At 38.4% G+C, this 27,128-nt stretch overlaps 1 protein-coding gene across 10 annotated transcripts in view; it reads left to right on the top strand.

The window, feature by feature from the left end:
- The window catches only part of CACNA2D1 (calcium voltage-gated channel auxiliary subunit alpha2delta 1), a 507,273-nt gene that overhangs the window by 68,828 nt on the left and 411,317 nt on the right, over positions 1-27,128 (top strand). For all 10 annotated transcript variants that reach the window (XR_010406552.1, XM_064575355.1, XM_064575347.1 and 7 more), the window contains exon 2: positions 22,757-22,838. Coding sequence is in view for 9 of the 10 variants with exons in the window: in XM_064575355.1 (XP_064431425.1) it covers positions 22,757-22,838 (82 nt within the window). In the remaining variant the exon portion in view is untranslated. The remainder of the gene's footprint in view (positions 1-22,756; positions 22,839-27,128) is intronic.

The raw sequence follows: 27,128 nt of genomic DNA on the forward strand, positions 1-27,128 counted from the left end.
TGAAGGCAGACACTTAACCGAATGTGCGACCCAGGCGTCCCATATTAAAATTATTTCTATTTGTTGTACTAATCAGTTCTGTAAGTTATTTCTTAGGGAACTAATTCATGCATATCTTAAATGCAGTGAGGAATCTCACGTTAATTTCCAGAGGATTGATAAATTTTTTTGAGGAATGATTATGCGAAAACTACCCAATAATTTTGGAAATAATATAATGATGTTACACCGTATCTTAAAGTTTATAGTTTATTTTTGTGTTACTATTTATTTGCCATATTTTTTTATTTTTGACAGTGTTATCGTAGAAGTGATATGTAAGTTAATGATGTAATTAAGCACACTTTTTTATCTAATACAAAAATTTATATTAAATATATACAAGCAAAATAACTACAATTTCAAAACTTCTGATCTTACTAATTTAATATATGAAATTGAAGATCATTTCATTTTACTTTTCTAATAACAAAGTATATTAAATATAGAAAAATACAGAGGGGAAAAAAGGAAAAGAAAAATTACAGAGGGGAATTTTAATAAAAGCATGAAAATGACAAACAGTTGTACAACATTTCAGGCCTGCAGTCTCGCAGTGAAATAGCACGTTAAGCATCTCATGGAATTTCATTATAGTGAAAGTTATTTTTAAAATCTGATCTGGAATAAGTGAGTTTTCAGTCAAGTTTTACATCAAAGGCACAGTTATTCCAATGTAAATAAAGGTTCCCTCTTGAAAAAGCTAGGGCTTTAGATTAGTAATACATTTATTTCTCAACCTTGAGTTTCTGGTTCTAACATTGTAGACTGTGGAGCAGGCAAAATAACTTAGTGAAGACTGACTATGTTGCAGGCATTGTTCTGAGCACTTCATGGGTAAGATCTTTTTTAATCCTCACAAGAGCCCTATGAATTATGTACCATTACTAGCCTAATTTTTAAAATGATTAAGCAACTGTCCTACATCATCTAGTAAACAGCTGAAGGAGGATTAAAACCCAAGAAGTTGGGTGACACCCGGGTGGATCAGTCGGTTAAGTGTCTGCTTTCGGCTCAGGTCATGATCTCCAGGGTCCTGGGATCGAGACCCGCATCGGGCTCCCTGCTCAGCAGGGAGCCTGCTTCTCCCTCTGCTTCTGCCTGTCGCTCCCCCTGTTTGTGCTCTCTCTCTCTCTGTCAAATAAATAAATAAATAAATAAAAATAAATAAAACCCAAGAATTCTGACCCAGAGCCCAAGAACTTAACACAATTACTGTGAAGGAATTGCTCCAAATCTTAATTGCTGGTAGACCATATCGATCTAAGGAGGGTTGTAAATTAGCCTTTAAAAATTCTATAATGGGGCGCCTGGGTGGCTCAGTTGGTTAAGCGACTGCCTTCGGCTCAGGTCATAATCCTGGAGTCCCTGGATCGAGTCCCGCATCGGGCTCCCTGCTCAGCGGGGAGTCTGCTTCTCCTTCTGACCCTAACCCCTCTCATGTGCTCTCTCTCTCTCATTCTCTCTCTGTCAAATAATAAATGAAATCTTTATATAAAAAATAATAAATAAAGTTTCATTGGGCGCCTGGGTGGCTCAGTCGGTTAAGCGACTGCCTTCAGCTCGGGTCATGATCCTGGAGTCCCTGGATCAAGTCCCGCATCAGGCTCCCTGCTCGGCAGGGAGTCTGCTTCTCCCTCTGACCCTCCCCCCTCTCATGTGCTCTCTCTCTCTCATTCTCTCTCTCTCAAATAAATAAAATCTTTAAAAAAAAATAAATAAATAAATAAACATTCTATAATGATTACCTTATAAATACATCATGTTGTAAGAGATTTAAACAGATAAATGCGTACGAAATAAACTATAGAGGCCACTTCTTAGGACTCATCTCCCTGCTCCCACTACCTGTTCCACTGGTACCACTTTGGTCGGTGTCTTTCCAATCATGTCCACTGTTCGTGTAACTTCTTGTATGAATGCCTACAGAATAAAATATTTATTTATCTGCATGTACATATTGATAAGTTCATACTCTATGCATTATTATGACTTGCTTTTCCACTGAAGATCTTGGGATCTTTCCATTAATTATTTTGTTGTTCCTTCATTTTTCTATTCAGTCTTCTAACTGCTGTGTATTCTGTGGAATTGATGTGTCTATCTTGTACTTCTTAAGGAGTCCTTGTATGTTAGGTTGATTTTCTTTATTTCCTATTACTAAAAATATCCTAATGTTGAAACATCTGTTTCTTCCTGGAATAAATGTTCTATGGTCATGGTGCATTATTATTGTTTTTTAAAAATTTTCTCTTTGATTTGGTTAATCAGTATTTTATAGAGGTGTTTTTGCTTATGTTTATAGGTGAGATCAGTTTATAGTCTTTTTTGGGGGGCCTTGTTTTAGTAGTGGGATAACTTTTGCTCTTTCTCAAAATTTATTTAATGTGTACATATTAATTTATAATCAGAAAAAATAATGTTATTTCAAAAGATCATTTATATTTGCTCTGAAACAATAATTATGGGAGTATTGGAGGCAGAGGAAGCTAGAGTCAGATTGTTCAGTTAGCAGGCCAGTCTTGCAGTAGCCGGTACACTAGATGAAAAAGTCCTTCAAAGCAGTGACCGTGAGATGGAAAGGAAGAGATGACAAAGAGTTTTGCATGTAACAGCGTTAATATTAACTTACTCAACGGTTAGCGAATTCCTCCTGTGTGTCAAACCCTAGTCACTCTCATTGTCACCATAAAGCTAAAAGTTGAATGGAGAGCTTGACAAACAAACAATTACTACGAAATACAACACCCTTTTGATATTGTAAGTAAATTGTACAGGATCCTGGAGAGATTTACTGAGAAGTAAATATTTGAATTTAGACTTAAAGGATGAATGGACATTTTCTAGGTGGAAGATTTCAAGGAAGAGGTATTTCCAGCAGAGAGAACACAGTGTGGAGAACTTGTACATTAGGGAAAAAAACAAAAAACAAAAAACCAGTATGTGATGTTGTTATTAACATCCTGTACTCAAATTATTTCAGATTTCTGGATTTTTATACAAAATGATCTTAAGATGAATTCATGTAATTTTGGAGTAAGACTGATACAAGGATCCTTGTTATGTTCGGCAAAAGAAAAGAAAGTATCGATAGAAGATAAGATTGGAAATACAGAAAGTGCTAGTTCTTGGAAGCTCCGTAAAACATTAAAATGTAACTGACTGTGATATACCTGGAAATTTCTGAACAGGGAGTAAAATGATAGGATCTGGCGATTATGAGTAACATATTCTCAGGGCTTTACTGTTTTGTTTTTGTTATTAGTGTTTAATAACAGAGGGAATGCAGTCCCTTAGCAGCTATCTAGAAAATTGAGACTCGATTAAATCATAATGTAAAATATGTAAAATTGCATATTTCTTGGAATTAATATTTTCTAACAATTTAAAGTAAAATGGTCCATTGATTTGCTTACAGTCTAAAAATGCAGAAATAGAGAGATTCTATTTGCACTTTAATTTCAGAATCTCCTTTTGACTTTGAATGAGAAATCAGCTATGGAGTCATTTTTTTCCTTCTTCATAGAACTTCATGAGCTTTAAAAAGTAATTTTAACAATCGGCAAAGCCATACAGTGTTAAGAGGTAACCTTTGTGTAATTCCACACAATTTGTGTAGCTGCTTTTCTCTGAAGAATCTAAATATTTACCTTAGTATGCCAATACTTTAGCTTCATAGGGAGATAACTCTGCAATCCCTTGGGTCGAAGTTTCTGCAAGTGATGTGGTGTGTTCCCATAATCACAGCAGTTGAAGTCTAGGTAGCTGAGCAAATTGCTAGTGGTTTGTATCCCTGGATCAAAGCTGGTAGAGGTGGACAGTGCCCAGAAATTGTTACTCTCTGATTTATCAGCAGTTGCTGATGCATTGGCTTCATCCCTGTTGAATTTTCTAATTTTTGTTATAGTAAACAACGTTTCTTTTACTTTTCTCATTCCAAAAGGTCCTGAAAAAATTTAATGGACATTTTGTATGAAAATTCAGAATTTGAAAGGTAGATTTTTTTGCACATAACTTTAATACAAACTTCATGTTCTGTGTGTCAGCCAAGAATATTTTTACCCATTCTTCTCCATTCCATTAAGAAAAAACAAAAGCCGAGTTTTTGGATTTACAACCATGCTTCAGTGGAAGCCTTGTTTACCATGCCTCACACATAAATGCAGATATCGCAATTTCACTGTTCTCTGTGCTTTCCCCTAAAGAGTTGTACATTTATTTATTTAATTAATATTTTACTGGGCAAGTATTTTATCCCAGCAAAGCTAAGTGCTTTTGATTTCAGATAAGAAAGATCTCCTCTTAGATTGTTTACATTCTATAAGAGGAAAGAGATTGAAAACAAGTAAATATAATAATTGCAAGACTCTGAGTGTCCTGAAGAAACCATAAATACCTGATGTTAAGGACAGGAGGCAGGACAAAGTGAATGATTTAGCTGGTGTGGCTAGGAGTGTGTCTGTAAGGTGGTGACATTTGTCATGGGGCTTAAAGGGATGAGAAGAAATGAGAAGACATGGAGGAAAAACATGGTAGGCAGAAGAAACAGCAGGCAAGAACATGCTATTCAGTGATGGTGTCACGTTCTACATAGAGTGGCAAGATCAAGATCCTAATTTCTTCTCTTTTTTTTTTTTTGAAGATTTTATTTATTTGACAGAGAGAGACACAGCAAGAGAGGGAACACAAGCAGGGGGAGTGGGAGAGGGAGAAGCAGGCTTCCCGCCGAGCAGGGAGCCCGATGCGGGCCTCGATCCCAGGACCCTGGGACCATGACCTGAGCTGAAGGCAGACGCTTAACGACTGAGCCACCCAGGCACCCCGATCCTAATTTCTTCTTACCAAAATGTTAGTGAGTGCATGGGGCTGTATATCTGTGCTGTGACAATGAGTGGTCTATGAGGATGGTTGGCTCAGGAGTTATTTCTCATTTGGGTTCATTTTCCCTTCATTGAGTCTGAGTGCTAAAGTTTTCTCTGGTTCATTAGCTGAAATATTAAGGAGTAAAGAAACCCCCAGTTAGGTTTGTACGAAACAACCAAAATCTCCTCCCCATAGTAGCTTGATGACCCAATTCTTGTGTCATCCACTGTGTTGAACAGAAAATAGGGTTATGCAAATCAAATAATATAATTTCAGCCCTTCATCAAACCTCTCCTTATTAGCCACATAGAAACTCATGAAGAGAATGTGAAAGATGGCTGCCCAAGATTTAGAAATAGCATATTCTATGGCTCTTCAGTATTTGCTGCAATGAAATCATTAAAATTGTGTCTTTTGTGGAAATGTTTAAATATAAGAGTGGCTAAAATTTAGAGATGCGCAAATGTGAACTCCATTGCAGGGAGCCAACCTATTGACTGCTATAAATAAATCACCATTCATTTACTGATCTGTCATTGATCTGTATAGCGAGAATCAATGTTATTCACATCCCTCATCCACACTGAAAAGCTTATATTTGAGCCATAAAGATCAATGAACATTACCTTTCTTAACAATAAATTAAATTTAAACAAAAAGTATTCTTACAAATAAAAAAAAGTCTTCTAAGAGATTTGCCTTCCCTGTTCTCTGTGAAATAGACCAACGCAACCGTATGTTCCATCATATTTGGATTAAAGGCTATATATCATTTGAGTCTCTAGGACTGCTAATTGCATATCTGAAAAGTTGCAATGATTATTTGAACAATAATATATAGTGCATTGTCTAAAGTTTTTGGTGATGAGTCATTTTTTTTTTCAAATGTGCTAAATTTTCATCTTTTTAATAAAAAGAAATTTCACATTCATTTTTTTAAATGTGCTTTTATTTCTGGTCTTTATTTTTCTGCTCTCTGTTCCACTCCTCCCAACTCCATGTGTCCCTCTTCCTCATTCCTTCTCTTGATTTCTTTTTTTCCTTTGGGTCCATTGAATCTCTTTCAATTTCTTCAGTTTCATTTTCCTTCCTTTAATCTTATCTGCTACCAGGTGGCTGTGTTACAGATTCAGGGAGAGTTGGTTAATCAGGAGCATGTTATTTCCCCTGGGCTTCCCAGCGCTGTTCACTCCTCTGGATTTCTCTAATGAAAAGGAAAGATATTGTGATGGGCACCATGGAGTCTCTTCCTTTAATTTTCTTGTCTGCCCATTCATTTCACAAACCGCCCCTTCTGTTAAATCAGAAGAGTAAACCTAGAGAACACGACCCCCTTGGATGGAAATCAGAACACCTTTATCCACAATCCTGACAGAGGTGTTTTCTTCAGATGGAGAGTATACACCCTGTTATTGAATTTATCCAAAGTGATTTCTGAAAAATCTAGCAGGAGCAATCTGATTGAGAGATTCAGGAATAAGGTTCTAATTTTTCTCCCCAGTTTTGTTGAGAGATAATTGACCTATATCACTGTAAGAGTTTAAGGCATACTGCATGATGGTTGGATTCATATATATTGAGAAATGATTACCACAGTAGGTTCAGCTAACATCCATCCTGTCATATAGATACCAAAAAAAGAAAGAAAAAGAGGGAAATTTTTTTTTCTCCTTATGGTGAGAACTCTTAGGATCTACTCTCTTGAAAACTTTCCTATATATCATACAGCAGTGTTAGCTGTAGTCATTGTGGAGTACGTTACAGGCCTTGTACTTATTCATCTCCACTGGAAATTTGTACCTTTTGGCCACCTTCCTCCAGTCCACGCCCTCCCCACCCCAGCCTTTGCCTCCAGTACCCACAAGTTTGATCTCTTTTTCTATGGGTTTGGTTTTTTGTTGTTGTTGTTTTTAGGTCCCACATATAAATGAGATCATACAATATTTGTCTTTTTTTTTTTTTTAAGATTTTATTTATTTATTTGAGAGAGAGAATGAGAGAGAGAGCACATGAGAGGGGGGGAGGGTCAGAGGGAGAAGCAGACCCCCTGCTGAGCAAGGAGCCCGATATGGGACTCGATCCCGGGACTCCAGGATCATGACCTGAGCCGAAGGCAGTCGCTTAACCAACTGAGCCACCCAGGCACCCCAGTATTTGTCTTTCTTTGTCTGACTTATTTTACATAGTGTAATGTCTTCAACATCCAGCCATGTTGTTGCAAATGGCAGAACTTTCTCATTTTTTGTATGGCTGAATGATATTCCATTTTATATGTATACTACAACTTCTTTATCCATTCATTCATCAATGGACAGTTTGGTTGTTTTTATAATGTTGTAATTGGAGCCCCAGTGTTAACATAAAGAAAATTATTTTATTTACTTCTTTAACTTCAGTTGTCTTAAAGAAATGGGAAGACCAAATTAATTTCACACTGTGGTAGCATTTTGCATGACATGCATGGGATTGATTTCAGAGTAAGAAATGATATATAGAGAGTGGAGGTCTTTAAACAAAACTTCATAGCCACTTCTCTTAACCAGTTTGGGCTTTTAGTAGCTCCTTTTGTATCCAGAGGGAGACATGAAAGCAGGGACTCTATTGATAGGTCCTTAATCACTTCATGAAATTCATGGGATACTTTTCTGATCCATTATTCTGAAGTTACCTACTCTCTTTTTGGAATTTGCTGTGTCCTTGTCTCCAGTTGCTCTTTTCTTCCCAGAGCTCTGCCTTCTTTCTGCACAGCCCCTTTAAACCATTATGGCTGTGGGCTACTCTGATTCTTGGCTCCAGCTTTGCTTTTGGACATGAGCTACTGGATCCTCCTTACATACCTAGTCCAAAGAACCTGGGTGGATGGCAGACTCAGTCTACTCCTAAACCCCAAACCCAGGTCCTAGAACTTACCACTTGGTCAGAAAGATGTTTCTATTAAACTTACATGGAGTTTATTAATCATTATCACCTGTTTGCCCTTAGTTGTTGATGGTTGCTTTTCTCTTAATAACAGGGAGGAGATATAAATTCTTATTTTGTTAATGATATCCATATATTTTTATTCACCCCTTTCATTCTGTTTAAATCTAAGTATAAAGGCAAATAAAAATGGCAGTCATATGGCCACAATTAAGTCCGGTGTATCCATTTTCCTTTGGCTAGGCATTAGGAATTGGATGTCTAAAGACACTTTTAATTTTTTTCTGAAATTTTTATAATTTTAGTTGTAAATTCTAAATCAATAATCATCATTAAAGAATCAAGCCATGTAGAATGTATATAAAAACTGAATTTTTTTTTCTTTTAAGATTTTATTTATTTATTTGACAGAGAGAGAGCACAAGCATGGGGAGTGGCAGGCAGAGGGAGAGGGAGAAGCAGACTCCCCACTGAGCAGGGAGCCTGATGTGGGGCTCGATCCCAGGACCCTGGGATCATGACCCAAGCCGAAGGCAGATGCTTAACTGACTGAGCCACCCAGGAGCCCCAAAACTAAATCTTATTTAGATGATTACCTAATAGTTTATAAGATAGATATACCACAGTTTCTTTTGCCTCAGAAGAACTTTCTAATAGTTTTTCCTCCAAATAACAAGGTTGTTAGTAAGGTGATAAATGCCTATCACAGAAAGTATTTGGGATAGTTGGCATGATAATTTTTCATGGGTAATATATATGGGCAGCTTCCATTAAGTAGGAAACTGGACAGCAAGACCAAGAAGTTTCCTTCTTCTGCACTTACTAGAACTGAAAATAATGTTTATTACCTGCAGTCATTGGATAAATAACTGCAGTTAGAGATTTAGTTGCAAGGTGTTCCAAGGTGATGTCAATTCCAATGAGGCTACCATCTCCCTGATGTGATCAAGAGATAGGCGAGGATGATCCGGACCTTGGAGAGATACACCAGAGATAGTGGAAAAGACAGCTTGCCAGACAGCAAGAGATTTTCCAGCGGACTTTTTTTCCTTCTATTACTACAAGTGACCTACAACAGGTAGTGTGAATTCTAACAGATTATCGCCAACGCTCAAACCCTTTTGTATTTTCTGAATAGCAATAAGAGGAGTCCATTCAGCCTCTCTTATGCAGAAGGAGCATTTGGAGAGAGATACTGTGGGCTGTCAAACCTGTGGGAGGCCGCTGAATCACATATGATTCACACATCTGGCTTTAGAAATCTTTAGATTTCCACATTACAATACGGGGTGGTCCATTTTTTTTTTTTTTTAATTTATTCATGAAAGTCAGAGAGAGAGAGAGGCAGAGGCAGAGGGAGAGAAGCAGGCTCCCCGCCTAGCAGGGAGCCTGATGCGGGACTCGATCCCAGGACCCTGGGATCATGACCTGAGCTGAAGGCAGATGCTTAACCATCTGAGCCACCCAGGCGCCCCCCCCCCTTTTTTTTAAAAGATTTTATTCATTTATTTGAGACAGAGAGAATGAGAGAGACAGAGAGCACATGAGAGGGGGGAGGGTCAGAGGGAGAAGCAGGCTCCCCGCCGAGCAGGGAGCCCGATGAGGGACTCCATCCAGGGACTCCAGGATCATGACCTGAGCCGAAGGCAGCCGCCCAACCAACTGAGCCACCCAGGTGCCCCGGGGTGGTCCATTTTAAAACTGCTTGTTGAAATTCACATTGGGATGTGCTCTGAACAGAGCCCCAGAACAGTGACAGATTGGCTGTTAAAAAAAAAAAAAAAAAAATTAGAATTCTGCAACAATTCATTCTGAATGTTGATGTTTGATTCATGTTAGTGGCTGCTCCATGATACCTTCATATTTCATAAAGACGATGGGTTACAGGGGTATGCCATCTTACCAAACGCTGTCCTCCGTTTACTAGGGTTTGTGACATGCTTGCCACTGTTTCTTAGATGACTGAATGGGATCCATGTTTAAGTCTTTCCTTCTAATTGCAGAAGAGTTATTCCCAATGTGGAAGATACACACAACAACACTAGGACTTTCTATAAGGAGATTGACCAGTGTATTATGAACTATTTATTTTATATTTTATATGAATAATTTAAGTACCAGAAATCATCATGTTATTTGCTTCCTGAAGGGGAAAATATACCCAGGGCTGATTTTTTTATTGCCTTTTTTTTGATTAGTAATAGCAAATTATCTGATAATGAAGATTTATTTTAACTAGAAAATTCACGTTCTAAGTATGGGTTTAAAAAGGCCTTCTAGGTAGTTGTACGAATGTGAATCATGCTTCACAGCATTTTTTTTTTTTTTAATTTACTGGCTATGACATAGAAGTTTCAATTGGATTTAGCTCCATAAAGTGCTTTTTCTCCCTGATAAGTTTTTCTATTTAATTGCCTTGACTTACAGTTATTTTTTTTCACATACAGTACTTAAAAGGCCATAATTTGATAATACCGTAACTTAAACATCACCAAGTATTACATGCATTACATAATTTGAAAAACTTAATTCAAATAAAAAAAAATGTTTGAAATTGTGACCAAGAAACTAGAAATAATTTCTTTTCTTGTATTCCTCTGATAATTTATATAGGCCTTTCACCAATGGTTTATATTCTTTGCAAGGAGTTATTAGATAGTGCTAAAAATTGTTAACCTTTTCACCAATCGATAGGCATAAATTCATGTTTAAGCAACAATTCTCACTGTGAATTTCATGGCGTTAATGGAGAAAAACAATTTGATTAAGACAACTAGTTTAGCTCTGTGTTTCTATTCAGCAGGTCAGGAAGGAGAGCTGGTTCTGGTACCTCCCCAAGCAGCAGTCTTGTGCTGGGCATGCTCACTGTGCTCAGACCATCAGAGAGGAGCAAGGGCAGTAAATGTGTTGCTCAGGCAAAGAGGGTCAAAGAGAACCACGTGTCTGTGGGGACAAAAATGTTGAGAGCAATTAAACTGTACTGTATTTTCTGAGCCGAAATGATATTTACCACTTCAAATTTGAAGGTTTCATTCTGATTTTTTTCCAGAATTTCTGTGCCTAATGGTAAAGGAAAAAAAAGTTGGGGGTAGGCTACCCGTACCATGTTCCTTTCTGATGGTCTTCAGAAGGAGAGCTCTCGTTTTTCGCACTTGCAGGTTAATAAATTTGCATTGACAGCTCTTTCGTTGTTAAATAAACTCTGTCCTGGAATAGCTGTCAGACAAATTATACTATGGGCTATCTTTAAAAGGAGGGCCGCATGAGTCAGTCTGGGCCTAGGCTTTTACATTCTTTTATTTGTTTGTGTATCTGAACCTTCATTATGAAGACAGTGAAGGCCAGCTGAAAGTCATATCTTCCGTTCATATTTGAAGGATTTAATGTTGCCTTGAGAATATTTTCTATTTAGAAACATAGCAGGGCTGACTCTACATCTAACCTGCTACTTGATGTCAAGTCTGTGTGCATGTTGTGAATAATAGGAGAGTCAGTGGCTGTGTCCCTAATACCGACGATACTGTGCTCTTAATGAAAGCAGAGCAGTTTATGGTTTTGTAAATAAAACAAATAGTGCTTGTGTATTTGATAATATGAATGAAAACTTAACAACTTAATGTGAGGAAAAATCGTAGCATTTCAGTAATCATGTGCATATTTCCACAGAATTTTTTTTAAGATTTTATTTACTCATTTTGAGAGAGTGAGAGAAAGAGAGAGGGATGGGGGAGAGGGAGAGGATCTCAAGCAGACTCCCTGCTGAGTGCAGAGCCCAACCCCGGGCTCGATCTCATGACCCTGAGATCATGACCTGAGCCAAAATCAAGAGTCAGACACTCAACCAGCTGAGCCACCCGGGTGCCCCTCCACAAAGTTTTTTTAAGGAAAAAAATATTTGGGTTTTCTCAATTATTTAAATCCTCATTTCCTAATTCCCTTTTCTCTTGCCATGTAAAAATAAGACTTCTGTAATTGCCATTTTTTCTCCTTACATCAGTGAAGCGAACTTAGAACCCAGGGCTCTGACCGTCTGTAAAATAAAAGACATGAGACATTGTAAGTTCTGGTGAGAGAAGACTTGAGGACTCCTATCTGGTGGTTTAATGATGAGAGCCAAGCCAAGTTTCAGGCGACCCTGTCAATTAGCACTTATTAAAATAGTATGCTCTGTTGGCTTCTTTTTTTTTTTTTAATTAATTTATTTATTTGAGAGAGCAAGAGAGCAGACTGAGAGAGAGAGAGAGAGAGAGAGAGAGAGAGAGCACAAGCTAGGGGGAGCAGGAGGGAGAGGGAGAAGCAGGTTCCCGCTGAGCAGGGGACCCTGGGATCATGACCTGAACTGAAGGCAGACTCTTAGCTGACTGAGCCACCCAGGCGCCCCTGCTCTGTTGACTTCTTAGGGCCAATTGCTCCACTTTGTCATTTACTAACTCTTTGATCTTGGGCAAGTAATTTAACCTCCCTATGCCTCAGTTTCCTTATCTGTAAAGTAGGACACAGTACTTCTTCAATAGATTTTTGTAAGAATGAGAGGATGTTCACATGACATGTTTAGAACAGCTCCTCACACTTAGGTGCTCAATAGATATTATCTACTACCCACTGAGTGCCTACTGTATGTGTAGAACTGTGTTAGATATTCTCAGAATACAGAACTGTAGGCTGTGGCCTATCCACTCCCTGAAATCAAGTATTGCTGGAGAAAAATAATACTAACATAAGACCTTTATCAGAATGGGTGACATTTTGTAGGACAGTCTATATAAATCTTAGAAACGTAGGGAAAAGAACAATTTCTGAGGCTTTGAGGACTTGGATCACCCAGAAGTAGGATCTAAGCAGACTTGAAGGATGATTTTTGGGAGCTGAAGGGACTTAGGTAATTTCAGGTGAGTGGGAAACGTGATTACCTAACATGACAAAACTGCCATGTTTGTGAGGCAGCTAAACTGGCTTGACTGCAGGTATTGATCCATATGGGGAAATGGATTGGCCATTTAGAATCCAAATATAATAAGCACCTGAGTATTTGGTAGTATTGGAAATATTAGGAATGCACTGTTCATAATTCAGAGAAGAAAGGAAATGAGGACATTTTTATCAGGACATTATATAATATTCACATCCTTGAATGAGGCTAAAATAAATTTTGGGAACAACCTGCAGTGACTGAAAAAGATACAGATAAACAATGGAAGGGAAGATCGTCAATAAAATGCATGGAGGTTTTGTACTAAGCAAATAGAAATTCAGCTCATTTTGTTTTATAGAAACACTAGCAGCAGATTGTGTGGCCCATGTGGGACACATCCATTGGCACCAGGCTAGAGGGATGAGCTGGAGGTTGTAACTCACTGGGGTGCGGAAGGATAAAAGACAAAGCTCTCAGGGCCTCAAGGGCACAGATCCCTCATAGGAGAACCTTTCCCCCTCTTGTAAACCATGGAACTACATTCATATCAGCCCTGAAGTGTATCGCTCGTTTGTTGTCCTGGAAGCTGGAAGCAAATTGCTAGAGCTGAGGCAAAATATTAGTATTCACTAAAGAAACAATGAAAACATTCTTGGATAAAACAAAAATCAATCCAGGATGGTATAAGAAGTAGGTATGAAGAATCTTTGATCTTTGAGAAGGAGGAGTGAGTGTGTGTATTTATGACACAGATTTAACACACACACACACACACACACACAGGAGCAGCAAAAGGCCAACAGAAAATGAAGGCAGAGGAACATGAACAGCTTAAAATCTGATTTTATTGATAACCCCCCCCTTTTTTCCTACTCTCAAGGACTTTTACCTTTCCACTGTGATTAGTTCGTTCACATCGCTTTCTGCATTTCTTACAGGATTGACTCTAGATAAAAATGGAATACTAAAGTATTTCACAAGTCTAAATAGCTTTCTAAAAACAGAGCAGTAGTGTTATTGAAAATGGTTTCAATTGAGAATAATTTCAGGAACTAACATTCCTGGCATAACACCCATCTCACAAACAATCCTAGATTTAATGCAGATATCAAACACTCCTTTTGCACCAAAAAAAAAAAAAGAAGTAGTTAATGATATAGTTATCTACATTATAAGAAATGCCTATTTAGCAAAATAGTTTGTCTGGGCTATCTACATCTTTGGCTTACTTATATTTATCCAACTACAGGAACAGTGTGGGTGATTTATTACATAACAAAAAGCAGTGTGGCATTGATGGGATATTTATAGCAAGTAGAACACTTTTGAAATATGTGATCTTAGTACTTCAAATTTATGAATAAGCTCTTTACATATATCAACACAACAGAAGTGGTCAGATTGTCAGATCTTGTGATATTCTAATTTTTTCCCAGGTCCATGGGGTATAACTATGTCTCTTATTTCCTTGGGTTAAAAATAAAATTATTTTGTAAGAATAGTGACATAGGCCGAGAATGCTTAGGACAAGGGCCTTAAAGGGTGCAGACTTCTTCTCCCTCTCCTGCTGCTTATTGTAACCCCCTCCCTTCCCCTTCCCCTGTGTATCTCCTGTTCCTCCTTTGCTTTAGTCTCTATGATAATTGCTAGTGTGATAATTCAAGGAGGGTGTGGAAGAAAGAGGTCTGTTTTACTCCTCTCTCCGTGCTAATAGCAGTGGGTTCATACACATCCTTCTCTTTTCTAGAGGACTCACCACATCAAATATAGCAAGGAAGGACAGTTAGTCTTGGTAGGACCTATTATAACAATTCTTAGCTATCACTTTGGCTCCATTGTTCCAACCAGTAAAAAGGCAAATTCTCTCTGTAGCATTTAAAACAATTAAACAGATAACTATGTAGACTTGACACTTTGTACTCAACCATTACACTTTACAGTAGATTAAACAGGGTGTAATTTGTGCTGTTCTGAATTTGATGTTCCCCAAATGCATGCAAAATGAAATGGATTACCATTTTTTTTCCTTAAATAAAGAGTTTCCTGAACTATACACTACCCTTTGGAAAGCTGTGTAAGAGGCAAATCCGATCTCAAAAGGAACAGTATTAATTCCATGGCAAGTATTTTTCTTTCAAATTTAGTGAAAACTTGAATATCTTATATATTTGCTTTTAAAAATTTGGGCTCTTTCTGCACCTTAAAATGAAGTCCAGGATACAAGAGATTATCCTAATTATTCAACAAAATATTTGTCTCAGTATATAGAGATCTCATAGTGAATACTCCAATTTACCCTGAGTCTGCAGACATCATCAGTTGGAAACATAAACTGCTAGTTGACTCTGAGTTATTGTAGGGGCAGAGAAGGATTACAAGACCTTTTTTTTTTTTTTTCTATGACATTCATTATACACTTGAAAGACTGTGTTCACTTTAGAGATTTAATAATCCCCTTATAATAGTAAGTCGTATTTTGAAAATTTGCCCCTTGTTGAAAAGTGGGTGCTTTTTATAGATGCATAGGTCCAGCAGTTCATTTTTTCTGATGTGGATTGTGGAGAGAAGAAGAAATTTGGTAAGTCAATCACTTTCTCTACTTAAATAAAGATAACTGTGCTTCTTAAACACACAATAATGCAATTATATTTCATTCCAACACATTTTTCTATGTATTCAATAAGTACCTGTTTACCTACTGTATACAAGGCACTGTAATAAAAAATATTGAGGATTCAGTGGTGAAAGAGAATAAAACTGTATCCATCTAATCTGGAAAGTGTACAGAAGAATAAGCACAAAGCACAGTTAAAAGGCTTTTGGATTTAGTGGATAGAGGAGAAAATTTTTAGTGTGGGAGGTTGTGAAAGGTGATATTGCAGTACTTGTGGAATTTATTCCATCACAATGGAGGTGGAGGGTTAATTTCAGGGAGAGGTTAGAGAGCAAATGCAGAACATGGAAAGGGACAGTCAGCACACATGGAAATGTGTTAGGTTGGTTGGTGACTGGGAAATAAGCCTTATTAATACAATACTGTAACATTTTAATGAGGTTTTTGGTTGTCTCCATTATTTAGAATGCATAGAGAGCTTGAAATTTCCAGGCCCTTGAATTCACTTTTCCTTATCCTTCTTTCCTACATGCTGATATCTGCCCCATATTCATCTGAATGCCTTTTTTTCTCTCATGTTTCCCTCTCCAGTCAAGAGATCGATGGTGAAGACATTCACACATTTATGCTGATTAGTACCAGAAAAAATGCTGACCTCCAGTCTAGGGCCCATCTTTAAATACCCTCTGGCTAATGCTCTTTTTAAATCTCCAACTTTCTTTCCAGCTACCCTACCTTAATACCTGCTGCTTGTCTCTGAACAGATGACTGTCTCTTTTATTACAAAAGAAATAGACACCAATAAGTAGAACTGTCTCAGCTTTTTGATCAAGTTGCTCTGGTTACTTCCATTTACCCAAAAGCTTTTACATTTTCCCTCCAATCTCTATGGAACAGGTATCCTTCTAGTCATGGATTAGGCTCCTCCTGGGTTATGCTTATTTCTTCACTCATTCTCCACCCTCATGTTTGGAATACAGGGGTTGAGCAAGAACAAGCCTAATCTAGAGCTTCTGAAGAACCTTGCTCTGTCGATACATTACGTGTTCTCTCCTGAATCTTCAGTGTCTCCTTTTATACCTGCTGTTCTCCTTGTACATGGAAACATGCCTAAATCTCTTCTATTAAAAAAGAAAAATTGGGGTGCCTGGGTGGCTCAGTTGGTGAAGCGTCTGACTTGGCTTAGCTCATGATCTTGGGGTCCTGGGATTGAGCCCTCTGTTGGGCTCCCTGCTCAGTGGGGAGTCTGCTTGCCCCACTCCCTCTCCCTCTGCCCTTACTGCTGCTTCTGCTCTCTCTCTTTCTCTTTCAAATAAATAAATAAAAATCTAAAAAAAGAAAAATAAGTACCTTTGTTCTTCATTCTTTTTTAGATTCCACACCATTTCTGTCATTCTCCTTACACATAAGGATTGGATAAATTTCTCCCACCTTATTTGATGACTCCATAACTACATCCTCCCTCTGGAAATTTTTCCCTTCTCTGGGTTTTCTGATACCACTGTTCTTGGATTCCTTTCCCTTTTGCCACTACTCAGATCCTCTGTCTCTTCTTTAAACTTTATTTTCCAGAGTTCTAGTACTAGGTATTTCCTTCCTCCTGTACACTGTCCTTTGGGAGTCATACATTGATTTACCTATGTCCTTTATATACATTGTAAACACCAAATCTTTATATTCTTATTGGAACTTCTGAGGACTCCAAACCCAGGTATATTCAATTGCCTACTGCATATCTACACATGGATCTCTCAGAAACATGTCTAATTAAACCAGAGAAACACACTAATGTCCCTCTAAATTGTTCTTTCTGCCGTGCTTTCTATATCAAAATGTCCTATCATTGTTTAAGTGAAGAACTCCATGAGTCATCCCAAAATCCTTTCTCCATTCACTCTCTATATCCAGTAGTACATGGAAGCCTGTTGTCCATACTTCAGATTTTTTGTTGAGCTCATAGTTTCTTATACTGGGCCTCTCCTCCACTTTTCTCTTTCCTCTTACTACTATTGAGCTGGTTTTAATCCTCCTCATTTCTTACTTATCTAGACCTTCCCTTCTTATTTTTCATTTTCCCTCTGAGCCACCATCCACTTGGCTGTGAGAAAAAAATGGTTTCATCATGTTTATGTATACTTAATTGATCTTGTTACTCTCTAACGTCATTTTCCATGATCTCTCCATTATTTGGGAACACAATCTAAATACCTCAGAATGTTATTTAAGACCTTTGGTCTGGCCCATCTGTCTGCTTGAAATGTGTCCCTGCCATGCCTGCTCCCGTTCGATGCCATTTGTTGAACCAACCTGGACTCCGCCCACTCGGGCTACTTGTAGTTGCTGCATACGCCATGTCTTGTATTCCCTCTGCCTTCGTTCTTCCTTACTTGCCTTCTCAATTTTGTCAAATTCCACTTGTCTTTCAAATCTCACTTCAAGTACCTACTAGTCCAGAAAGCCTTCTCTATCTACCTCCCTACCCTACTGCCTAATAAACTCTTAAGTGATTCTCTGTTGGTCCTGAAATGTATCCCACTCATGGGATTCAGGACACACTACCCCACAATATGATACTGAATATTTTAAGCTGAAGGAGTTTGAGAAGTGGTGTGTGCAAGAAGGACTTTCTGACCTTCCCCTCATATGAAAGTTGCTTCCCCTAAACCCGGATGAAAGGAACATCCTTATCTCTGAAGACAAGGGACGGAGAGAAGAATCTGAATGAATACGCTTTGTGAAGTTCCCCCTAGTTTACTACAGTTAGTTCATACTCTTGGCTCTATGATATCTTTCCCGACTTTCTACTCTTTATCAGATTAGCAAAGAACACTCTGGTTTAACCATTTTTTTGGTCTTCATTTCCTTATAAAGGTTCTTGTGTCATGTAAAATGTGTATTAAATAAATGTGTAGGCTCTTCCTTTCTTAATCTGCCTTTTGTTATAGGAGACTTCTACTATCCAAGTATTATCTAAGTTAAGAACTTAGAAGGGTAGAAAAAAAAACTTTCCTCCCCTACACCACCATGTTTTTGTTCTCTTTGCCTTCTTCCTGCCAGATCAGGTTTCAAGACCAACCACGTTGTAAGGCATATATCTTTCATTACTGCATCTGCAGTTTTTAGTATCTGTTGAATGGGTTAACAGAGCAAACAACAAATTCTTCCTTAGGGAGTGCTGTGTTAGTTTCTTATTACGTGAAAAGGATATATCCTCTATGATTTTCTCCAAAATTTCATAGTACCTTCTGGGGATATTTAGTAAAATAGGGCTTAGCGATTATACATATGTGCTTGACAGTTTACCCAGAAAGAGAAAGACCCGGAAAGAAAAAGACTGCACCTATGAGTGTTTTACCTTGTGTAATTTTTCACTTTCGTGACAAATGGGATCTTTGCCTATTTCGTGGCCATTGTAATCTTCTCATTCCAGGTTTGACAGGCATAGTACTTACAAATTTTAGGAAAACCAGGTAACACCCTGTATCTTTGAAAAATTATCCTTGCTTCCCTAAAGTGTTCTTGACAGCTTGTCAGTGGGGGCAAGGGGACTGGATAGGTCCTCCATTGCTTTCAGCCAAAACCGGTTAAACTCGATGAACATTGGCAGTGACAGTACACTCAGGTGTCAAGTTAGAATGCACATTTTCGATCACTTTAGCATAAATCAGAATTCAGGCATGAGTTAAGTTTTGTTTCTTTTGTTTTTTGTTTTTTTTTTTTTTACATATATATATTCTTTGTCGCTCAGTTTCTTAACTAAAGGGATATATAACACTTCTTACTATTTGTCAGTGAGGACTCCAAACCCAGGTATATTCCAAGCCCAGGGAATTATATTTAAGAAGAGCTGATTTATTTTCTCTGGGTCTTAGGACTTGTTCAGTAACTGCTTGGAGAGTTACTGATGTGAATTAGAAAATGGTGTCGGGGGCACCTGGGTGGCTCAGTTGGTTAAGTGTCTGCCTTCGGCTCAGGTCATGATCTCGGGGTCCTGGGATCGAGTCCTGCTTCGGGCTCCTTGCTCAGTGGGGAGTCTGCTTCTCCCTCTGTGCCCTGCACCCCGTGCTTATGCACTCTCTCTCAAATAAATAAAATCTTAAAAAAATTGGTGTCGGTGCTCTTTTCTCCTGCCTGCTCCCTACTGTAATTTATTGTTCTGAACGTAAAAATGGAGCACGTTTATATTTATCTAATAACAGTAATACGAGTACTAGTTTGTATTTATAGTATTTTTCAAATGGATTATCAGGGAAGAAGGATTCATCCTGCCATTCAAGCTCCTTCTGGCTCAATTAAGAATCACATTGACATGAGACATATTAACTGGAGAAAATCAAATTTAATAGCATACCTGTGGGGAATCCACACAGACATGGAAATTCCAAAGATGTTTAGGCAGCATGAGACTTATATGAGCTAAGGAGAGGAGTGGAGTCTGAGGATACCGAGGGGAGAGAGACCATTAGCACGGAGGTGAGGGGAGATGGCTCTAAAATAGAGGTTCCCTATTAGAGAGAGAAGTTTCTTAGGTAAAGAAGAATCTCTGTTCATAGCTGTCTTCCTTATATGAGTAGGCAGTTGAGGGGGAGGTAAAGAGCTTTTCCTGAATCTATTGGATTTTGATTGCCTTTGACTCAAAATAATGTTCATGCCAAAGTGGTCCATCTTGGGCCCATCTTGGTGGCCTGCCCTTGGCCCCTACAATATGCACCAGCTTATAAACAGGAGGAAGTATAGTATTAGAATAATGTGGTTTACAGCCTTCATTTTAATGGTTCTATACATTTCTTTCCACACCCTCTTCCCATGTATTTATTGTTTTCTTTTTTTTTTTTTAAGATTTTATTTATTTATTTGAGAGAGAGAATGGGAGACAGAGAGCTCGAGAGAGAAGAGGGTCAGAGGGAGAAGCAGACCCCCCGCTGAGCAGGGAGCCCGATGTGGGACTCGATCCCGGGACTCCAGGATCATGACCTGAGCCGAAGGCAGTCGCTCAACCAACTGAGCCACCCAGGCGCCCTATTGTTTTATTTCTTGATATTTACCTTTTAAGATCATATTCGTACAGCATGGTTCAATAAATATTCTTCCTTATTTTCATTCATGTGAAAGTATCCCCAGATTTTATGTATTTTATTTGTTAACTAGTTCACTTCACGTGTGAGTCAAGCCACTGTGTTTTTCTTAAAAGCATTTCATCCTTTTCTTGTGACTGCCTTTCAGTTTTCCTTGTTCCTCTTTACCAGTTTATTATTTTTTGTATGTTCACCTGCACCTCATTTAAATCCCTTTTTTAGGGGTGCCTGGGTGGCTCAGTCGTTAAGTGTCGGCCTTCAGCTCAGGTCATGATCTCAGGGTCCTGGGATCGAGTCCCGCATCGGGCTCCCTGCTCAGCGGGAAGCCTGCTTCTCCCTCTCCCACTCCCCCTGCTCTGTTCCCTTTCTCGTTGTGTATCTCTCTGTCAAATAAATAAATAAAATCTTAAAAAAAAAATCCCTTTTTAACATTATGCTTTTTTCCCCTACATTTATTTTTTTTATTCTGTTACATTTAAATGTATCTGACGAAAAGTTGGTAACATTGTCGTTCTATTGGAATTCTTATCTATCCAAGGAAAAGAAAGACAAACGCAGTTAAATCTCATGATGGAACACTTACGAAATACATAGTTATTTTTCAGAACAGCACTTTTCTTTTCTTTTCTTTTTTTTATTTGACAGAGAGAGAGATAGTGAGAGCAGGAACACAAGCAGGGGGAGTGGGAGAGGGAGAAGCAGGCCCCCTGCCGAGCAGGGAGCCCGATGTGGGACTCGATCCCAGGACCCTGGGATCATGACCTGAGCCAAAGGCAGACGCTTAACGACTGAGCCACCCAGGCGCCCCAGAACAGCACTTTTCAAAACCACTCTTAGATGTGGTCTCTTAAAGGCGGGGGAACACATGGTACTAATAAAATTTGAAGAGGTAGGATAAATAAGCAGTGGGGAGATACACATGTCGTATATATGTAGAGAGAAGTTCAAATTCAAATATAAGTCATTTCCTGTCATTCTAACTAGTGTTTTCTTATATTTGCATGGGCAGAAAAGAATACACATTGTATATCTTTTTACAAATAAGGATGAATAAATATAATATATGAAGGGATTGCAAACTATATTGATTTGAGTAGGGAACATTGTGTGCTGTTTGGTAATGTCTTTAATGCCAGGAAAAAGTAAGACCATTGATTTAAGTTTTTCTAAAATGTCCTGACATCTGTAACTTGTATTATAAGATCCCCATTTCATTAATCTGAAATATATACATAAAAAAAATTTGAACTGAAATCTTTCAATCGTGATTTCAGTGTTCAAAACCATTCCTTTAAAACATCAGCCTTGATCCAAGAATTCCAAATCTAAGAGTCTAGCTAAGGAAATGAAATTCTTTTAAGCTTTATTCACTATTTGTTGCTGTGTAATTTGTAGTCATTAAAGCTGATGAAACCCTGTCTTTTAACAAAAAAGGATGGCCAAATATATTATGAGATGTAGAGATAATGGAAAATTAAGTGGCCATTAAAATCAATGTTTATGAAATATTTGTAATGGCATGGGAGAGTATTTATCATATGACCTAAAGCAAACAGAGATGTGAATTTAACGTAATAGGCTTTCAACCATGTGAAAGAATTTTAATTTTTTTTTTTAAAGATTTTATTTATTTGAGAGAGAGAGACAGAGAGAGAGCATGAGAGGGGGGAGGGTCGGGAGGGTCAGAGGGAGAAGCAGACTCCCTGCTGAGCAGGGATCCCGATGCGGGACTCGATCCAGGGACTCCAGGATCATGACCTGAGCCGAAGGCAGTCGCCCAACCAACTGAGCCACCCAGGCGCCCATGTGAAAGAATTTTAAAAGACTAGAATATATCAAAATATTTGATGGAATACATCAAAATATTCACAGTGGTTATCTCTGGGTAATGGAATCATGAGAAATTTAAAAATACTTATGTTTTCTTTTTTTAAAATATTCTGTATGTAGCATACGCTTTGTATTATATTAAGAAGAATTATAAGCTAAAGGGTAAAGTTTAGTTTAGAATATTCTATTTAGTAACTAATTATTAATAGAATTCTCATAAAAATTAAGGAAACATGTACCCTTATATGGGACAAGACATCTATGTCATTTTCTTTTTCTTTTTTTTTTTTTTGGTGGGATCTCGGCATCCTAAGAAGTGGACCACTGAAGGTTCATTGGTTTTGTAATTTGAAGTGGGTTGAGAGGGTGGACATAGTAGGAACTTGGAGGGGGAAGAGAGACTTGGGGAGGCAGCTTAATGAATTGTCTAGAGCACAAATATAGTATGTGTGTGGCTTCAATGTGCCAGAGATCTGATGGAACATTCTCCTCCGATTTCTGCAGCATCAAGTCATGGGTGGATAAAATGCAAGAGGACCTTGTCACACTGGCGAAAACAGCAAGTGGAGTCAATCAGCTTGTTGATGTAAGTAACATCCCAAGAAGTTTGTTAATCTTTTCCTTGATCGGAATGCAGTGCTGTCTTCTAGGAAACTGCATTTCTATATTATGAATAGTACATGATTTTTCATGTGAATCGGGTCGTGAGATCAGAGAAGGAGCCTTGGTACTGTTAGTTATTGTTATTATTTTTTACGATTTTATTTATTTGAGAGAGAGAGAACGCAGACTCCCCACTGAACAGGGAGCCTGATTTGGGGCTTGATCCCAGGACTCTGGGATAAGGACCTGAGCCGAAGGCAGATGCTTAACCGACTGAGCCAGGTGCCCCGATAACTGTGACAGTTATTGTGAGCAAAAAATGCCATTCCTGAACAATTAATGTAGCCTTCTCACCACACACTATCGTTTATATGCAGCCTCACCTTAGAGGAGTTCATGTGATGTGTAGAATCCCGTAGAATTCATCTTGGGGTTTTATGTTCCTGTTCTTCAGAGTATATTTTAGAATCTCTCACACAGTGGTGACTTGAAGTCCTATGATGAATTCTTTTGAATATCCTCAGTGGGAACACATGTTCTTTCTTTGAGGGTAGATTTTATTTTTAAAAATGTTTGGAAAGTGTTTATAGCCATGTCTAGAGACTAGAGTGAGTCATTGAGATGGGTAATAAAGATTTTTGTGCAAGAAGACACTCTAAAATATGGTTTTTCTTATGATTTATGAAATGGCTATGAAAGTCACTCCAAAATGATTCTTGAAAATGATAGCAACATATAAATATTTTGTATAGCATCTTAAATAGATTATTTTCCCTGGATAAGAGCGCTTACATGTGTAGGTTCCATAAGATTTATTGAAAGTTAAAAGTCATTTCTTTAGAGTCTCACTACTTCCATTCCAATGTAAGCAACAATTTGAAAGTACTTTTATCTTGTGTTCTTAGTGATGCAATGAGACCTTTGTTTTCCACAAATGTGATGAGTCACAGAGGTGAGATATGATATAAAAGCCAGTTCATGTATGATATATGAACATTTATCATATATGATATATGAGTATATATATGTGGATATTCCTCCCCAGGAGACACTGAAATGTATGGTTACCTTATGTATTGATTGAACTTCATATAAAAACATACCAGAGTATGTTGAGGAAACTTAAGTATCTGTGAGATGAGCTAAGGAATGTATTGGGAAATGAAAAGCGTTCTTTGTGAGTAACAGTGATTAAATTTAATTCTAATCAGCACTTATTAAGCACAGAGTATGTCCCAGGCTTTGTCTGGGCTGCCAAAGGTTGACAGAGATGCAGGTCTTCTCTTCAGAGGACTGACACTGTAGGACTCAAAAATCCCCATTTTGAAGGTGTGAAGGTTCCTGAAAGCTACTGTAAGCTGATGCTTGGGGTCTGCAATGATTTCTTATAGGAAAATGTGTTAAAATGTCAAATGGTGCAGGTTAATAAGGTGAGCCTCTGTGAAAGTGATGGCATTGTGGAATGAGAAAAAAAGAAATAAGAATTGACAGATTCTGATTAGAAGTTATATGACTCTCTTTATTGACAGCTTGAGATTAAAAATAAACTGTTCTTGGGAGCTCTTCCCTCCTCTGCACTGTTTCTCTGGCCTCAGAAACCACTTTCTTGGCTGACCTCACTTTTCCTTTTGGTGTTAATATGTGAACCCTTTCACCAAACCTGCTTTTTGCAATGAATCACTTAAAAAAAAACAAAAAAAGTGACCTGATTTCCATTGTGCTTTATCAAGTATAGATTACTAAGAACAATGCAAATCTTTTTTTTTTTTTTTTTTTTTAGATTTGATTTATTTTTCAACAGAGAGAGAGCGAGAGAGGGAACACAAGCAGGGGGAGCGGGAGAGGGAGAAGCAGGCTTCCCGCCCAGCAGGGAGCCCGATGTGGGGTTTGATCCCAGGACCCTGGGACTGTGACCTGAGCGGAAGGCAGACGCTTAACGACTGAGCCACCCAGGCGCCCGAACAGTGCAAATCTTGATGAATGCATAAATGGCCTAGTCTGAATTAGGATAAAGAGATAGAATGGACGGGATGAAAGAAAATCCCCACAGTGTTCTGTGTATGAGACATGTACCTAATTAAGTGACAGAAAAAAATACACATAGAAGAACTATATATTATGTAACAAGGGGGAGAGAAAGAGAGAGAGAAGAATCTATTATTGGAAAAAGATTTTAAATATTGGGGCCCATGAAGAGTGTTATTTTGCGTAGATAAATGATTCCATATGCCCCTTTCCCTTTGCCTAGAGAGCAAAGGTTCATGATGGAGGCCAAAGGGTTGCATTTCTTTTTGGCCATGGAAACCTAAAGCGCAGAGTAGCTGAAAGACGCCGGAGTTGAGAGTGAACTTTGTGCTGAGTTTGGGGTTATTGGATGCAGGGTGAGGATTAGAAGTTGAACAGAGGAATTCAGCAGATTCCTGGGTTGATATTTAATATTGTGGAAATGATAGTTCTTCCCAAATTATTTAAAGGAATTGTTTCTACTGGCATCACAGGGTCCAGCTAGCTTTTTACCTGAAGGCTCAGAAGCAGCTGCAATGAGGCAACATGGCTAAAATCAGACATCTTTCCAATTTTATAAAAATGCCTTCTGGCATCGTAAAACACTAGCCCAGGGAAGGTTGATAATGATTAAGGCATTGTGTTAATTTAAGGTGGACATTGTGTTACTTTGATACATTTGTATATTGCAGTATGGTTGTAATATCTATCACATTACATACCGCTAATACATTATTTTTTTTTTTTAAGATTTTATTTATTTATTTATTTGAGGGAGAGAGAGAGTGAGAGAGCACAAGAGGGGAGAGCGGGAGAGGGAGGAGCAGACTCCCCGCCGAGCAGGGAGCCCGATGCGGGACTCGATCCCGGGACTCCAGGATCATGACCTGAGCCGAAGGCAGTCGCTTAACCGACTGAGCCACCCAGGCGCCCAGGGTTTATACTCTTATTGTTGCACTACTACTATAGTAAAATTGGAGATAAGCCAAGTGTTCATGAATAATAACATGGATAACTCTTTTTTTTTTTTTTAAAGATTTTATTTATTTATTTGAGAGAGAGAGAATGAGAGAGAGCACATGAGAGGGGGGGAGGGTCAGAGGGAGAAGCAGACTCCCCGCCGAGCAGGGAGCCCGATGCGGGACTCGATCCCGGGACTCCAGGATCATGACCTGAGCCGAAGGCAGTCGCTTAACCGACTGAGCCACCCAGGCGCCCCACCGCTAATACATTATTATTGTCTGTTTTTAACAAACTGTACACAGACTTTCAGATTATTCTATTTCTTGAAAAATGCCTTTTATATTTTGATAGGGGTTACATTGAATCTCCAGATGGCTTTGAGTAGTATGGCTGTTTTAACAATATTAATTCTTCTAATCCATGAGCACAGGATGTCTTTATTTGTTTGGTTCTTCTTTAAAATCTTTTCAGCAAAGGGAAGACATTTTATTACTTTTAAACACACACACACACACACACACAGACATACAAATTCCTGTAGCTGGCAAATGGAGAGGCTGATCATCATATATTAATGAAGAAATAACATTTAAAACATCAACGTGGTCTTAATCTTGGAAATAAAGGTTTGTTTTTTTTTTTAAGATTTCTTTATTTATTTGTCAGAGAAAGAGAGAGTTCAAGCACAAGCAGGGGGAGGAAGGGGCAGAGACAGAAGGAGAAGCAGACTCCCCACTGAGTAGGGAGCTGATGTGGGGCTCGATCCCAGGACCCTGGGATCATGACCTGAGCCGAAGGCAGACGCCTAACCCACTGAGCCACCCAAGCGTCCTGGAAACAAAGTTTTCAAGTTTATAAAGCATTTACCAGCAACCATTTTCTCATGTAATATGTTGATAAAAATTTCATGTAAAGATATACTTAAATTTCAACCAATATCTAAATTATCAGGTATTCTGAATTACAGGTTCTATAATAATTTGTTTTATGAAAAAGGGTTTTTTTTTTGAGAGAGAGAGAGAGCATGCACACATGTGGGGGAGGGAGGGGCAGAAGAAGGGGGAGAGAGTTTTTTTTTTAAAGATTTTATTTTTTTATTTATTTGAAAGAGAATGCAGAGGGAGGAACAGAAGGTGAGGGACAAGCAGACTCCGTGCTGAGTGCAGAGTCCAATGCAGGCCTTGATCCCCGGACCCTGAGATCATGACCTGAGCCCAAATCAAGAGTCCAATGCTTAACTGACTGAGCCACCCAGGTGTCTTTGAGAGGGGAATCTTAAGATCTCACGACTGTGAGATCAAGACCT

The sequence above is a fragment of the Mirounga angustirostris genome, unplaced genomic scaffold (assembly GCF_029215605.1).
Source record: "Mirounga angustirostris isolate CCGP_5_RB_7025 unplaced genomic scaffold, mMirAng1.0.hap1 SCAF_12, whole genome shotgun sequence".
Lineage (NCBI taxonomy): Eukaryota > Metazoa > Chordata > Mammalia > Carnivora > Phocidae > Mirounga > Mirounga angustirostris.